Source organism: Carcharodon carcharias, chromosome 4 (genome assembly GCF_017639515.1).
Source record: "Carcharodon carcharias isolate sCarCar2 chromosome 4, sCarCar2.pri, whole genome shotgun sequence".
Taxonomy (NCBI): Eukaryota; Metazoa; Chordata; class Chondrichthyes; order Lamniformes; family Lamnidae; genus Carcharodon; species Carcharodon carcharias.
The window spans coordinates 97677440-97691692 of NC_054470.1; the positions used below are offsets into that span (position 1 = coordinate 97677440).

The 14253-nt window shown below is 40.3% G+C and overlaps 1 protein-coding gene across 4 annotated transcripts in view; it reads right to left on the minus strand.

Annotated features, from left to right (window-relative positions):
• The window catches only part of ric1 (RIC1 homolog, RAB6A GEF complex partner 1), a 165538-nt gene that overhangs the window by 13983 nt on the left and 137302 nt on the right, over positions 1 to 14253 (minus strand). For all 4 annotated transcript variants that reach the window (XM_041186021.1, XM_041186019.1, XM_041186022.1 and 1 more), the window contains 4 exons: positions 13465 to 13623; positions 12130 to 12266; positions 10957 to 11246; positions 4014 to 4202 (listed from right to left, as the gene is read on the minus strand). In XM_041186021.1, the coding sequence (XP_041041955.1) occupies positions 4014 to 4202; positions 10957 to 11246; positions 12130 to 12266; positions 13465 to 13623 (775 nt within the window). The remainder of the gene's footprint in view (positions 1 to 4013; positions 4203 to 10956; positions 11247 to 12129; positions 12267 to 13464; positions 13624 to 14253) is intronic.

Here is a 14253-nt window from a genome sequence, read left to right on the forward strand (position 1 = left end):
TCTCAAGACAAAATGATTGATGCACTAGGAATGAAATGAGTGATATTTACTCATAAAGGGTACTATGAGTGGGTGGAACAAAGTGAACGCATTATCAAGGATGCCAATCTTTCATCTCGAAGGTCTATGTGGTTCCGTGGCCTAGATGGGCTGCACAACAGATAACCAATAAAAACACAGCATTATTCTAAAAGTGTCCACTGATATTTTGAAACAGTTATGTTTACAATTGTAGGGCTTTATGCATTCCCAGCCAGTTCAATTTTTCTTCAATGCTAAAGATTAAGAAAGAAAATAGATATCAGTTTCAGTTTATAGCATGGGGTGGGGTAGTGGATCAACATTTGGTGCCATAGGTTCAGGTACCACCCACCCCACTCCAATCTGTGCCACATCAGATAGTTTAGCGAAATAACAGCGCTCGTGCTGTGACTTAGTAGGGCGGGGCAAATTTTGAGAAAAAGAAAAGCGTGCGTATGCAAGTTGGGTGGCGGTGGGGAGGGGTGCAGTGGTGGAAAGAGTGGGAGAAAGTTGAGGTGCCTTTATCAGCAGAACGGAGCAACCTGTCAGTTGAAAATATATTAGGTTTGTGAATGAGGAAGAGATGATGATATCGCAGAAACAGAGAACTTACACCTCAAAAATATTCCCCATCAAAACCTGAGATCACTGTGCAGCAAATATTCGTTAAATGCCAATAAGTCACCAAGAGTCAACATTGGCAGAAGCACTGTAAAGGCAATAAAGTTACATTTACTTCACTGTTGTTTCATTGGAATACTGAAAAAAATAAAACTTGCATTTATATTGCATCTCATCGTCCTCAGTGTTTTGAGAATTACCAACACGTGATGCAGGTCTCCAATTTAAATAGCGTACAGCTCCCATGTAAGCTAAGAAACAGCAAAGGGCAGCAGACGTTGGTTGGAGTTGCTTATTGGCCAACAAACAATAGTGGTAATGTATTGCAATGCATGGTATTAATCAGGAGATATGAAAAGCAAGTAGCGTGTGTAATACAGTAATCATGGGTGATTTCAATCTGCATATAGACTGGGTAAACTAATGCTGTGGAAAACGAGTTTCTGGAGTGTGTTAGGGATGGTTTTCTGGAGCAGTATGTTGAGGAGCCGACTAGATGGCAGGCTGTTTTAGATCCAGTGTTATGTAATGATAAAGGGCTAATTAATAATCTTGTTGTAAAAGAACCTTTAGAGATGAGTGACCATAATATGATAGAATTTTACATTATGTTTGAAAGTCAGGTAGTTCACTCTGAAGCAAGGGTGTTAAAGTTGAATAAAGGAAATTATGGAGGCATGAGGGACAAATTGACTGAAGTGGATTGGGAAAAACATTAAAAGGTGTGACTGCATATGGGCAATGGACAGTTTTCAAAGAAATATTACATAGCTTACAGCACCTATAAATTCCTTCAAGGTGCAAAAACCCAAAAATATTATTCAACCGACAAAGGAAGTTAAGGATTGTATAAGATTAAAAGAAAAGGCTTATAAAGTTGCCAGAAGTAGTAGTAAACCTGAGGATTAGGAGGCTTTTAGAATACAGCAAAAGAAGAAACTGGTAAAGGAAGGGGGAATAGAACATGAATGCAATCTAGCAAAAAACATAAAAATGGACTATAAAAGCTTCTATAGGCATGTAAAAAGAAAATGTTTAGCTAAGACAAATGTGGGTCCATTACAGGTAGTCAGGAGAATTTATAATGGGAAATAGAGAAATAGCAGAGAAGCTAAATGAAAACTTTGTATCTCTTTTCACTGAGGAAGATACAGGAAATTTCCCAGATTTAGAGATCCAAGAGACTAGGGAGAATGAGGTGTTGAAGGAAATTAGTATAGTAAGGTTGTATTGGAGAAATTAATGGGGCTGAAAGTTGGTAAGCCCCAGGGTTCTGTTATTCTGCATTCCAGAGTGTTGACAAAGGTTGCTATAGAGATAGCGGATGCATTGATAATCATTTTCCAAAAATTCTACAGATTCTGAAATGGTTCCTGAAGATTGGAAGGTCGCAAATGTCACCCCACTATTTAAGGGAGGGAGGGAGAGAGAAAACAGGGAAATACAGGCCTGTTAGCCTTACATCAGTAGTAGGGAAAATGCTAGAGCCTATTATAAAGGATGTGATAAATGGATACTTGGATAATCATGATCTGATTGGGCATAGTCAGCATGGATTTGTGAATGGGAAATCATGTTTGATTAACTTGGAGTTTTTTTTGAGGATATTACTAACAAAATTGATAAAAGAGAGTCAATGGATGTAGTACGCTTGGATTTTCAGAAGGCTTTTGATAAAGTCCCCCACAGGAGGTTGATTAGCAAAATAAGTGCGCATGGGATAGGAGGCAATATACTGGCATGGATTAAGGATTGGCTAACAGGCAGAAAACAGAGTATGAATAAACAAGTAATTTTCACATTGGCAGGCAGTGAAACGTGGGGTACCGCAAGGATCAGTACTTGCATCCCAGCTGTTCACAATATAAATCAATAATTTGGATATGGGGACCAAATGTAATATTTCCAAGTTCGTGGATGACACGAATGTGTGTTGTGAGGAAAATGTAAAATGGATATAGGATTTGGACAGATGTAGTGAGTGGGCAAGACCATGGCAGATGGAATATAATGTGAAAAACTGAGAGATTATCTACTTTGGTAGAAGGAACAGATGTGCAGAGTATTTCCTAAAAGGTAAGAGATTAGAAAGTGTAGATGTACAAACGGACCTGGGTGTCCTTGTCCATAAGTGACTGAAAGCTAACATGCAGGTGCAGCAGGCAATTAGAAAGGCTATTGGAATGTTAGCCTTTATCGCAAGAGGATTTGAGTACAGGAGTAGTGAAATCTTGCTTCAATTGTATAGAAGCTTGGTTAGACTGCACCTGGAGTAGTGTGTGCAGTTTTGGTCCCCTTACCCCAGAATTGAGGTAACAGAGGGACCGAAGGTTCACCAGACTTGTTCCGGGGATGGCGGGACTGTCTTATGAAGATTGGGGGATCTGGGCTTGTATTGTCTAGAGTTTTGAAGGATGAGAGGTGATCTCATTGAAACCTACAAAATACTTAAAGGAATAGACTGGGTAGATGCAGTTAAGATATTTCCCCTGTTTGGGGAGTCTAGAACCAGGGGACACAATTTCAAAATAAGTGGGAAGCCATTTAGGACAGAGATGAGGAAAAATTTCTTTGCTCAAACAGTTGTGAATCTTTGGAATTCTCTACCCCAGAGGGCCGTGGAAGCTTAAGTCATTGAATATGTTTAAGGTAGAGATTGATAGATTTCTAATTAACAATAATGTAAAGGTTATGGGATAGTGTAGGTAAAAGGTATTGAATTGTTTGATCAGCCATGGTCATATTGAATGGTGGAGCAGGCTCGGCGAGCTGAAAGGCCTTCTCCTGTTCCTATGTTATAAGCACATACTGATTATATAAATACTTAACATATAAAATAAAATCAGAAAACGACTGAAGTGCTGAACAGTCTGGCAGCATCTGTGGAGTGAGAGAAAAACAACATTTCAGGTTCTGATGAAAGGTCATCACCCTGAAATGTGAATTCTGTTTCTCTCCCCACATATCCTACCAGAGCTGCTGGGCATTTCTAGTGTTTTCTGATTTATTTCTAATCTCCACCATCTGCATTGATTTGCTCTTGTATTAGGTTCATCATTTAGTTCCCTTTGCCACGTTTCCTGCTTTGGACAGCAAAGTAAGCTAATAAATTTATAGTTCCATTTATTGCCCTACCTAGGCGCCAATGCTATTACTAGTCCTCAACTTTAATTTTATTTTTGTCAATGACTCAAGTGTACTATGATTTTTTATAGGTTATTTTCTACTGCTTTTATTAATAATTGACTTGGTGAATTTTAAGTGGGGCAATGTTAAGTACGAACATCAGGCGCAACTCATACATTATGAGGGCTGCGCTTTTATGAATACTTAATTAACATTTTTATAATAGTAACTAAACAAATGCTTACCTTTAGAAAATAAAGGTGACAGAATTGCATCTTGTGTCTGAGGTCCTTGTAATGAGCCAGAATCCATTTGTGTGTGCGCAGTGTTGAGGCTAAGGCAGATGTGGCTACCACGTACATTTATGACTCCAGTCTCCAAATCACTGTTTACAAAAGTCTCAGTTGACTGTGATTTAAGAAACTGGTCTCCAACTGCAGAAAAATAAATCAAAGGTGTTAGCAGCATCCTCCAGTTCATGTTTATTAAAAACATTTTAAGTAGGCTCATCACTATATTTATTTCTCCTTTGATACTGATTAAGGACTGTCAACCCCAGTGTAATTCACAGTTGTTCATTACTCACGTCACAATGGCATTGAGGCATCCACAACTACGGCATTTTACATTTTTCTAAGGGGTGCTATAGCTTTTTTGGTGTGGCTATTATATTTTGTCTCTTTTCAGAGAATACAGAATATTGGGGAAAAACAGAGCGTTCCTTGAACAATTACTATTTGTGTCTTTATGCAACCTGTTCACAGGGGTACTCATCACAGGAATAGATCCTGAAAGTATAGATTTATATTTCCCAGCCATGTAATCTCTATCACTAGGGAGCACTGTTATGGGAATACTAAGTAACGCATCATTCTGACTTCAACATACATCGCTATTCCCTTGTCACTGGGCTAATATTCTGGAACTTCCTCTCCAATTCTATTGTGGCAGCAATATTACCAGAGGAAGGGCAGTGGTTCATGAAAACTGCCCATCACCATTTTCTATAGAAACCAAAGACGGGCAACAAAAGGGACATTGTCAATGTCACCTAAATTCAGTGAACAAAAAGCTTCAAAGCAAATTTATAGTATTTGCTTCTAAAACTCCAAGGCATCATAACCAAAGAACCAGGCCACATTGATGTTTTGCTGTCTCAGGCTCAGCGTGACACTGACTATTCAGGCAACCAGGGATGAACAATAACTGAACAGCTTAGAATCAGAATTACACACCTGTGCCAGCTCTTTCAAAGAGCAATCCTATTAGTTCTACATATCTGCCTTTCCCCCATGTTTGGTAGGGCAATAAGGTTAATCATGTATTGTGACCGGAATTACATGGAGGTCAGAAAGGATAAGGCATCAACGAAACAACTGGGTTTTAAATGGAAATTTGGCAGCTTTCATGGTCATTCTTCTTAGCACCAGTCCACAAGTTACCAGTTGGAATTTGAACTCTGGATCTCGAGGTTGTGAGTCCATTAGATTAAAATTTACATTACTAAACACATATTATATCGCCTTGTTCCCAACTGCCCCAGCCCTGGATAAGTTCTAGAATTCCCTCCATAAGCTGCTCTGCCTCACTATGGTAACAGAGGAGGAATGCTACTGGGTTAGTAATTCAGAGGACTGGGCTAATGCTCTGGTGACACGAAGCAAATCCTACCATGGTATCTGGGGGAATTGAACTTCAATCAATTAATAAATGTGGGGCAAAATACTACACTCATTAACAATGATTATGGACTACTGGATTGTCATAAAAACCCATCTGGTTCACTAATGCCTATCAGGGAAAGAAATTTGCTGTCCTTACCCTGGCTAGCCTACATGTGACGCCAGACCCACAGCAGTGGTTCACTTTTAATCACCCTCTGAAATGGCCGGGCCAGACACTGAGTTATTCAACTTTTCTGCACCAGCAGCTTGATACAAGAACATAAATCAGACAGGCCACTCAGCATCAACTTAGGTACCGGAAATAACAAAGGCCAGGCCAGGTGACCCTGCAAAATCGTGCTCACTAATATCTGGGATCTTGTGCCAAAATTGGGAGCACTGTTCCACAGGCAAATAAAGCGACAGAATCATACCTTAACAGCCAATGCCCCAGCCTCCTCAAGGCATCAGGTTACATAGGCAAGGAAACCTTCTGCTGATTACCACATACTGCCTTCCCTCAACTGTTGAAACAGTGCCCCCTCCATGTTGAGCACCGCTTGGAAGAAGCACCAAGGTAACAGCGGCACAGAATGTACTCGAGTGGGGAGCTACAATGTCCACCAAGTCAGGCTCAATGACAGTACTGATTACTGATGACAGGCCGAGCCCTGAAGGACATATCTGCCAGACTGGGCCTGTGGCAGGTGGTGAGAACACCAAGAGGGACAAACTTGCTTGACCTTGTCCTCACCCAATCTATCTGAGCTGTTATACCTACCCATGAGAGGACTGGTAGACGTGACCACTGCACAGTCCTTGTGGAAAGTAAGTTCCACAAACACAATGTGGATACCCTTCATTATGTTGTGCTGCATTACCACCATGTTAAGTGGGATAGTCTCAGAACAGATCCAACAGCTCAAAACTGGGCATCCATGGAGTTGCTGTGGACCATCAGCAGCAACAGAATTACATTCAACCACAATCTTTAACATCTTGGCCCCACATATCCATCACTCTACCATTAGCATCAAGCCGCTGGACCAATCCTGGTTCAATGGGGAATGCAAGAGAGTAGTGCAGCAGCATACTTAAAATGGGGTGTCAACCTGTTGAAGTTGAAACACAGGATTACCTGCATGCCAAGCAGAGGAAGTAGCAAATTACAGACAGAGCTAAGTGAATCAATGGATCAAATCGAAGCTCCACGGTCCTACCACATCCAGTCATGAATGTGGAGGTCAAATAAACTAACTGGCAGAAAAGGCTCCATAAACATCCCCACCCTCATGATAGGGGAGCCCAGCAAGTCAGCGCAAAAGACAAGAATGAAGCATTTGCAACCACCTTCAACCAGAACTGCCAAGTGGACGATCCATCGAGGTCTTCTCCTGAGGTCTCCAGCATGACTGTCTTCAGCCACGTGATATCAAGAAAGGGCTAAAGGGTTATGAGCCCTGACAACATCTTGGCTGTAAGAAGTGAAGACTTGGGCTCTAGAACTAGTCGAACTGTTAGCCAAGCTGCTCCAGTACAGCAATACAGGCACATGCCTGACAATGTGGAAAATTGCCAGATTAAGTCCTGTCGGAAAAAAAGCAGGACACATCCAACCCAGTCAATTACTGTGCAATCAATCTACACTCAATCATCATCAAAATGATGGAAGGCGTTGTTGACAGTGTTATCAAGCAGCACTTGCTCAACAACAACCTGATCATGGATGCTCAATTTAGATTCCTCCATGGCCGCTCAGCACCAGACCTCATTTCAGCCTCAGTCCAAAGATGGACAGAAGAACTGAATTTCAGAGGGGAGTGGAGTGACTCTGACTGCCCTTGACAGCAAGGCAGCATTTGACTGAGTGTTGCATCAAGGAGCCTGAGTAAAACTGGAGTCAACAGGAATAAGGGGGGAAACTCTGCACTGGCTGGATATCTAGCACAAAGGAAGGTGGTTGCGGTTGTTGGAGGTCAGTCATCTCAACCCCAGGATATCACTGCAGGAATTCCTTAAGGTAATGTCCTCAGCCCAACCATCTTCAGCTGCTTCCTCAATGACCTTCCCTCCACCATAAGATCAGAACTGGGGATGGTCACTAACTAATGGATTGCAGTTTTCAGTAACACACGCAACTCGTCAGATACCAAAACTATCCACAACGCCGTGCAGCAAGACCTGGATAACATTCAGGCTTGCATTGATAAGTGGCAAGTGACAATTGTGGTACACAATTCCCAGTCAATGACCATCTCCAATAAGAGAACCTAACCATCTCTCCCCTGACATTCAATGGCATTAACATTGCTGAATGCCCCATCATCAACATCCTAGGGAGGGGGATACCACTGACCAGAAACATAACTGGGCCTGCCATATAAACACTGTGGCTACAATAGCAGGTCGGAGGCTGGGAATTCTACAATCAGTAATACACCTCCTGACTCCGCCAGACACCCCCCAAAGCATCTCTACCATCTACAAGGCACAAGTCAGGAGTGCAATGGAATACTCTCCAGTTGCCAGGTTGAGTGCAGCTGCAACACTGAAGAAGTTAAATGATACCATCTAATAGAAAGCAGTCCACTTGATTGGCATCCCATCCATCACCTGCAACAATTAATCCTTCCACCACTGATGCACAGTGGCAGCAACATGTACCATCTAAAAGATGCATTGCAGCAACTTACCAAGGTTCCTTCGTCAGCACCTTCAACCTACAACCACTACCACCTAGAAGGATAAGGGCGGCAGACGACTGGGAACACTGTACTCTGCAAGTTCCCCTCCAGGTCACACACCATTCTGACTTGGAAATATATCACTACTCCTTGCACTGTCACTGGATCAAAATCCTGGGACTCCCTCCCTAACAGCACTGTTGGTGTACCTACACCAGATGGACTGCAGCTAACCACCAGTTGCTCAATAACAATTAGGGATGGGCAATAAATGCTGACATTGCCAGTGATGCTCACATCCCAAGAACAAATTAAAGAAACACCATCATAGGAACATAGGGAACAGAAGAAGTAGGCCAATCAGCCCACTGAGCCTGCTCTGTCATTCAACTAGATCATGGTTGATCATCTCCCTCAATGTCATTTTCCCGTACTATCCCATATCGCTTGATGTTTTTAATATCTAGAAATCGATCAATCTCTGTCTTGAACATACTTGATGACTGAGCCTCCACATTCTCTGGGGGTAGAGAATTCCACAGATTCACCATCCTCTGAGTGAAGACATTCCTCTTCATCTCAGTCCTAACTGGCTTGACTCTTATTCTGGCTCTACACCTCCTCTGAGTCAGGGGAATTCTCCTTCTTGTGTCAACCCTGTCGAGTCCTGTAAGAATCTTGTATATTTCAATGAGATCACCTCTCATTCTTCTAAACTCTAGAGAACACGTGCCCAGTCTCCTCAATCTCCCCTCATAATACAACCCACCATCCCAGGAATCAGTCCGGTGAAACTTTGTTGTACATCCTCCATGGCAAGTATATCCTCCCTTAGGCAAGGAAACCAAAACCGTATACAATATACCAGGTCCAATCTCATCAAGGCTCTATATAATTGCAGCAAAACTTCTTCACTCCTGTATCTAAAACCTCTTACAATAAACGTCAACATGCTATTTACCTTCCTAATTGTTTAGTGCACCTACATTTTTGTTTTCAGTGACTCATGAACAAGGACTCCCAGGTCCCTTTGGACATCAACAATACCCAACCTCTCACCATTTAAGAAACACTCTGTATTTCTGACTTTTCTACCAAAATGGATAACTTGACATTTTTCCACATTATATTCCATTTCCCATGCCCTTGGCCACTCACTTAGCCTGTCTAAATCTCCTTGAAGCCTCTATGCCTCCTCCTCACAACTCACATTCCCACCTAGTTTTGTGTCATCAGATAACTTGGAAATATTACATTTGGTCCCCACGTCCAAATCATTGATATAGATTGTGAATAACTGGGGTCCAAGTGCTGAATCTTGTGGTACCCCGCTAGTCACTGCCTGCCAACTTGAGAATGATCCGTTTATTCCTACTCTTTCAGTCTGTTAACCAATTCTCAACCCAAGCCATTGTATTATCCAACTTGCTCTAATTTTGTTTACTAACCTCTTGTGAGGCACCTGATTGAAAACATTCTGAAAATTCAAATACACCACATCCACCAGTTCCCCTGATCTTTTCTGCTCGTTATATCTTCAAAAAACTAATAGGTTTGTCAGGTTTCCTTTTCATAAATCCATGCTGGCTCAGCCCAATCCTACAATTATTTTCTAAGTGTCTAGTTATCACATACTTGATAATCGATTTTAGCAATTTCCCTACTACTGATGTCAGGCTAACAGGTCTGTAGTTCTCTGGTTTATCTCCCTTTCTTAAATAGTGGGGTTACATTTGCTATTTTCCAATCTGTAGGAACCATTCCAGATTCTGCAGAATTTTGGAAGATGACTACCAATATCTCTACCTCTCAACACTCTAGAATGTAGATCATCATTTCCTCCTTTCCACTTGGAAATAAACAAAAATATTCATTTATGACTCAGTGTGCCAGCAACCTAGTATAGAAACAATCCAGACTATGGAGATCCCAATTTTGACCCCTGGTTCACAACTCTACAGCTTAAAAGCCAAGCTGTTTGACCAAGCTTTTGGCTATCAGTCCAATTATTGCCTTATGTGACTCAGTATCAAATTTTGCTTTATAACACTGAAGCATCTTGGGACTTATTACCTTAAAGGCACTATATAAATACAAGTTTTGTACATCAGTCTGCCAACTCCAAGTCATTATAATACTTTATGGAGCTGCAGCAGGACTTATGAACAATTAGTAAAAAGAAGCCAGTTTACATTTTAATTTAGAACCATTAATTTTCACCATTTATCGTTCAATTCTGCTTTCAGAATATTCCACTTGGAAATAAACAAAAATATTCATTTATGACTCAGTGCGCCATCGACCTAATATAGAAACAATCCAGACTACGGAGATTCCAATTTTGACCCCTGGTTCTCAATTCTACAGTCACTTCTGCTGAAAAGCGGGATTGTGGGAACATAGCATGGAGGTAATCACAAGCCAATCCTCCCCTACAGCATACTTTGGCTAGATGCAGAGCTGGGAAACAACCAGTTAGGTGAGGTACTGGAGGGTTTAACTGATCATAGTATTTCATCCCAGTAACAGCTTCACATGAGCAGACAAGAAAATGAGAAAAACTGGCAAAAGTTCATTTTGCACAAGCATGGGGAATAAAAGAGAGTTTATAAAAGAAACAATAAACTCAAGGTTATGAAAAATCACTAAACAATATAAGTGTCACGACTAACAATTCTCTAGAAATTTTCCACTGGGTGGTTGTGTATGCTTTTCTCTAACACTTCAAAAGTAGTTGATACTATTCCAGTGTTCCTATAATACTTAATCTTGAAATGCTGTTTAAAGCTGCTTAAATAGAAAATGCTAAATAGTCTTTAAGTGTTTACTATTTATATTACCTGTTTTGTATTTGCCATTTTTGAATGGTGAATTTACTAAACAACTAGAAGGAATAACAGGAAATGGCCAAAGGAAATCATTATGGAGTCTTTTTAAAGCCTTAACAAAGTCCTCGACTCGTGCCACCCGAGTCTTTTCTTTGCCAAGCCAACCTATGAGCTCAAAACCGAGTTGTGCAGCAAAGCTGCTGAGATCTTTTAGCCTCATCTCTTCCAGGAGTCTTCGTGCATGACGCCAAAGCATCTCATCTATGTACATATTTTCAGTACTGTCAGCATCTTTACTCCACCTAAAGACAAGGACACAAAATTATACTCAATTCAAATCATTTTTAAAAAATTCTAATTCTAAAGAATAAAGCAAGTGCCTGGTAGTCTTTTTAAAAAAAACCTTCATTACTGAACATCATGTGGTACATGAGGCTGGTTTATTAATATGCTCTGAAATGAAGTGGGTGGAAGAGAGTTCACATTTGCAATTCTCCACACAGCAAGTTCCTGATTTCTGGAGGGTTATAAGGATAATGCCATGCAGGTGCTTCATTAGGGGGTGGAAGAGAGTGAAGGAGGAAAAGATTAGTGAAGGAATGAGTCAACTTGCATTGTACCTGTGCACTTAGAGAACTGCATATGTAGAGGACTGGGAGCAGGGAATATTATATGGTAGGCAAGAAGAGTTAGCTGTGTGCTTTAGAATATACTTCATGCTTTACACAAAATGTTGCAGTAAGAACACTTGCTAAACTTGATTAATATTCTGGAGTGCAGAGTTGTGTATTCCAAAAGCAACATTTAAAACAAATCTACAGGGTAGGTGAATGCAAATTATTGCACACCCAAAATAGCTTTGTACAGTGAATGCCTTTATTGAAACATTAATTATTAAGGTTTCTAGATTTCTTAGCACTTCTACTGAAAATATTAATGACATTTCTCTTCAGTGCATCATAAAATGTGGTTTAAAAAAAATACCTATGCCAATCTTCCAACATTTCTGGATTGTATGGCCTTCGGCTACTCTGCAATAATTTTGTTGAATCTTTCATTTCTGTTTATATTTTATAGGCTAATATAACCCATTAGTTTAATAATGCAAAGTCAAACAACCAGCAATGATTTGTGACGTACGATTTAGAACAAGACTCTAGTTAGAAAATTAAATAGTATAATTACCTCTTGGCTGAGGGCCCAGAAGGCATGCTTAATGCCTTCTGCAGGTTAAATTTGCCTGCATTGAGACCTTCTGCTGACTGTGAAAAACTAATACTCCTATGTTTGAAGAACTCAAAGCCTCCAGTTGAGCTGGGTTCCTAAGATAAAATTTAAAGGCACAATACTTTAATCTCAAAAATATATAAACAGAACACTATTATCTTTTATAATGATACCTTACATCATGGGCAAACAAGTAGGAACAGACTATATGCAGTTTTGCACACCGCGATGGATGCTGAAACCAATTTTTCACTCAAGTTGACTGCTGGAAATTGCGATTCTGGAGGAAAGGTAAAGCTTTCAACAGTTGTGTAACAGCACTGAAATATGCAGCAAAACATGACAACAGCAGTTGACAGCCCAGGTATCCACTGTTTCATAGGCACGCTGAAAGCTTTCAACTATTAATTCTTTCAAATAATCCAAACAGTTAAATGCCCAACAACTTGGCTACCATTATAAATGCTTTGGAATTTCTAAATATTTTGATGTTTAATTCTGATTCAATGCATTTGCAGTGCTAACCATAAACATATCATATGAACATACATATGAACAAGGAGTAGTAAGCCATTCAGCCCCTAGAGCCTGCTCTGCCATTTAATAAGATCCTGGCTGAGGACCAGATACAATCACTTTCTCACTTCCACCATCCAAATCTATAACATGCTATGGTGTAGTTGGGTGGCTAACTTAAGACCGGTTCTAATGTACATTAGAACTTGTCTTCACCAATGCAAAGCAAATGCAAGGACTTATATTTTTCAACATTAAACGCAATCTATATTTTTTCCATTGTTTAGACTGTAAGAAAATAGTTGGGTTTCAAGAAGCTCAAGATAGCAAACAGAGTGTAAAGGTTGAAGGTTATCTGCATAAGTGGCACTCTTCACTGTGAGCCAACCCAGAAAAAACAATGTTCCACTGCTTATATAACATATTTGTAAAAGTTAAGAACTCTAGATGGCTAAGAAGTAATAATAAGCAAGGTTCAAGTTATATTACCATGCATAAGAACAGACCCTTGAAGAATTGGTTTACTAAGCCCACGATTGAATTACTGCCAGAGACTGATAAACTTAAACCAATTGATAATAGCTGCTACTTTTGAGTGTCAAGTTAATCTCAAGCAGTATTGGACCCTCAGGGTATAAAGGCTACATAAAACACACTTCATCCTCCATTTTTGTAATTAGAAGCAGTTTAGTTGTTAACATTATGGGATTATAATCACTGCACTTTGTAACAATTTGTTTTGATGTTCACTGAAAGATAAGCCATTTTCACATGTACCTGAGTGGTAGGAGTTGGTGGAGGAGTCTCCAATTCCCCTGCACCAATGGCTTTCAAGAAACGGATCATGTGACGGCAAAGATCCCATTTTCCTTGTTCCAGGGCTGTGCTGAAAAGCAGTGTGGCGTGCTGCCTGCTAACTGCAGGGACCTCCATGTTCTATCAGAAGAAAAACAGTTGAAAGAAAATACAATCAAATTCAATTTTCTAGTAGATTTTACTCCATACTATCAATTTACAACCTTTATCAAATTTGATCAATATGAAGCTATCATTTTGTGAATGAACACCAGGCAACCAGATTTCCAGGACAAAGCTCTTAATTTTGGCTAAACATCTTGCATATGCATTGAAATAAAGAGGCCTTAGTCTAACTCATTGCAATACAATTCAGAATGCTGTGAGAACAGTGGGAAATCTTTTGGCACAGCTGTGATAAAGCAGCAGCAGGGGGGCAGTGTGTGTGTGGTGGGCTAGAAGAGTGCAGAGTCCGATTGCATACATAATGGGGTTAAAGCAGTGGTAGAGAGAAAACACTCCGAAAACAAATTAAAAAATCATAAGAGTGGTGTCACAGGATAGCGGGTAAGCGACTGGTTGGTATTAAGTTCTTTCCTCTAAACTTGGGCAGTCGTTCAAACTGATCTGGGAAACTGTCAAGAATTCCATTAAAGTTATGGCATATCTAGTTAGACTAATTAATTAAACCACAGGTTAATAAAGACTAATTAAATAAACAAAATAAGGCTAATCTGAGGTACGGCAGAACAGATGTGTGTGGATTGTAGA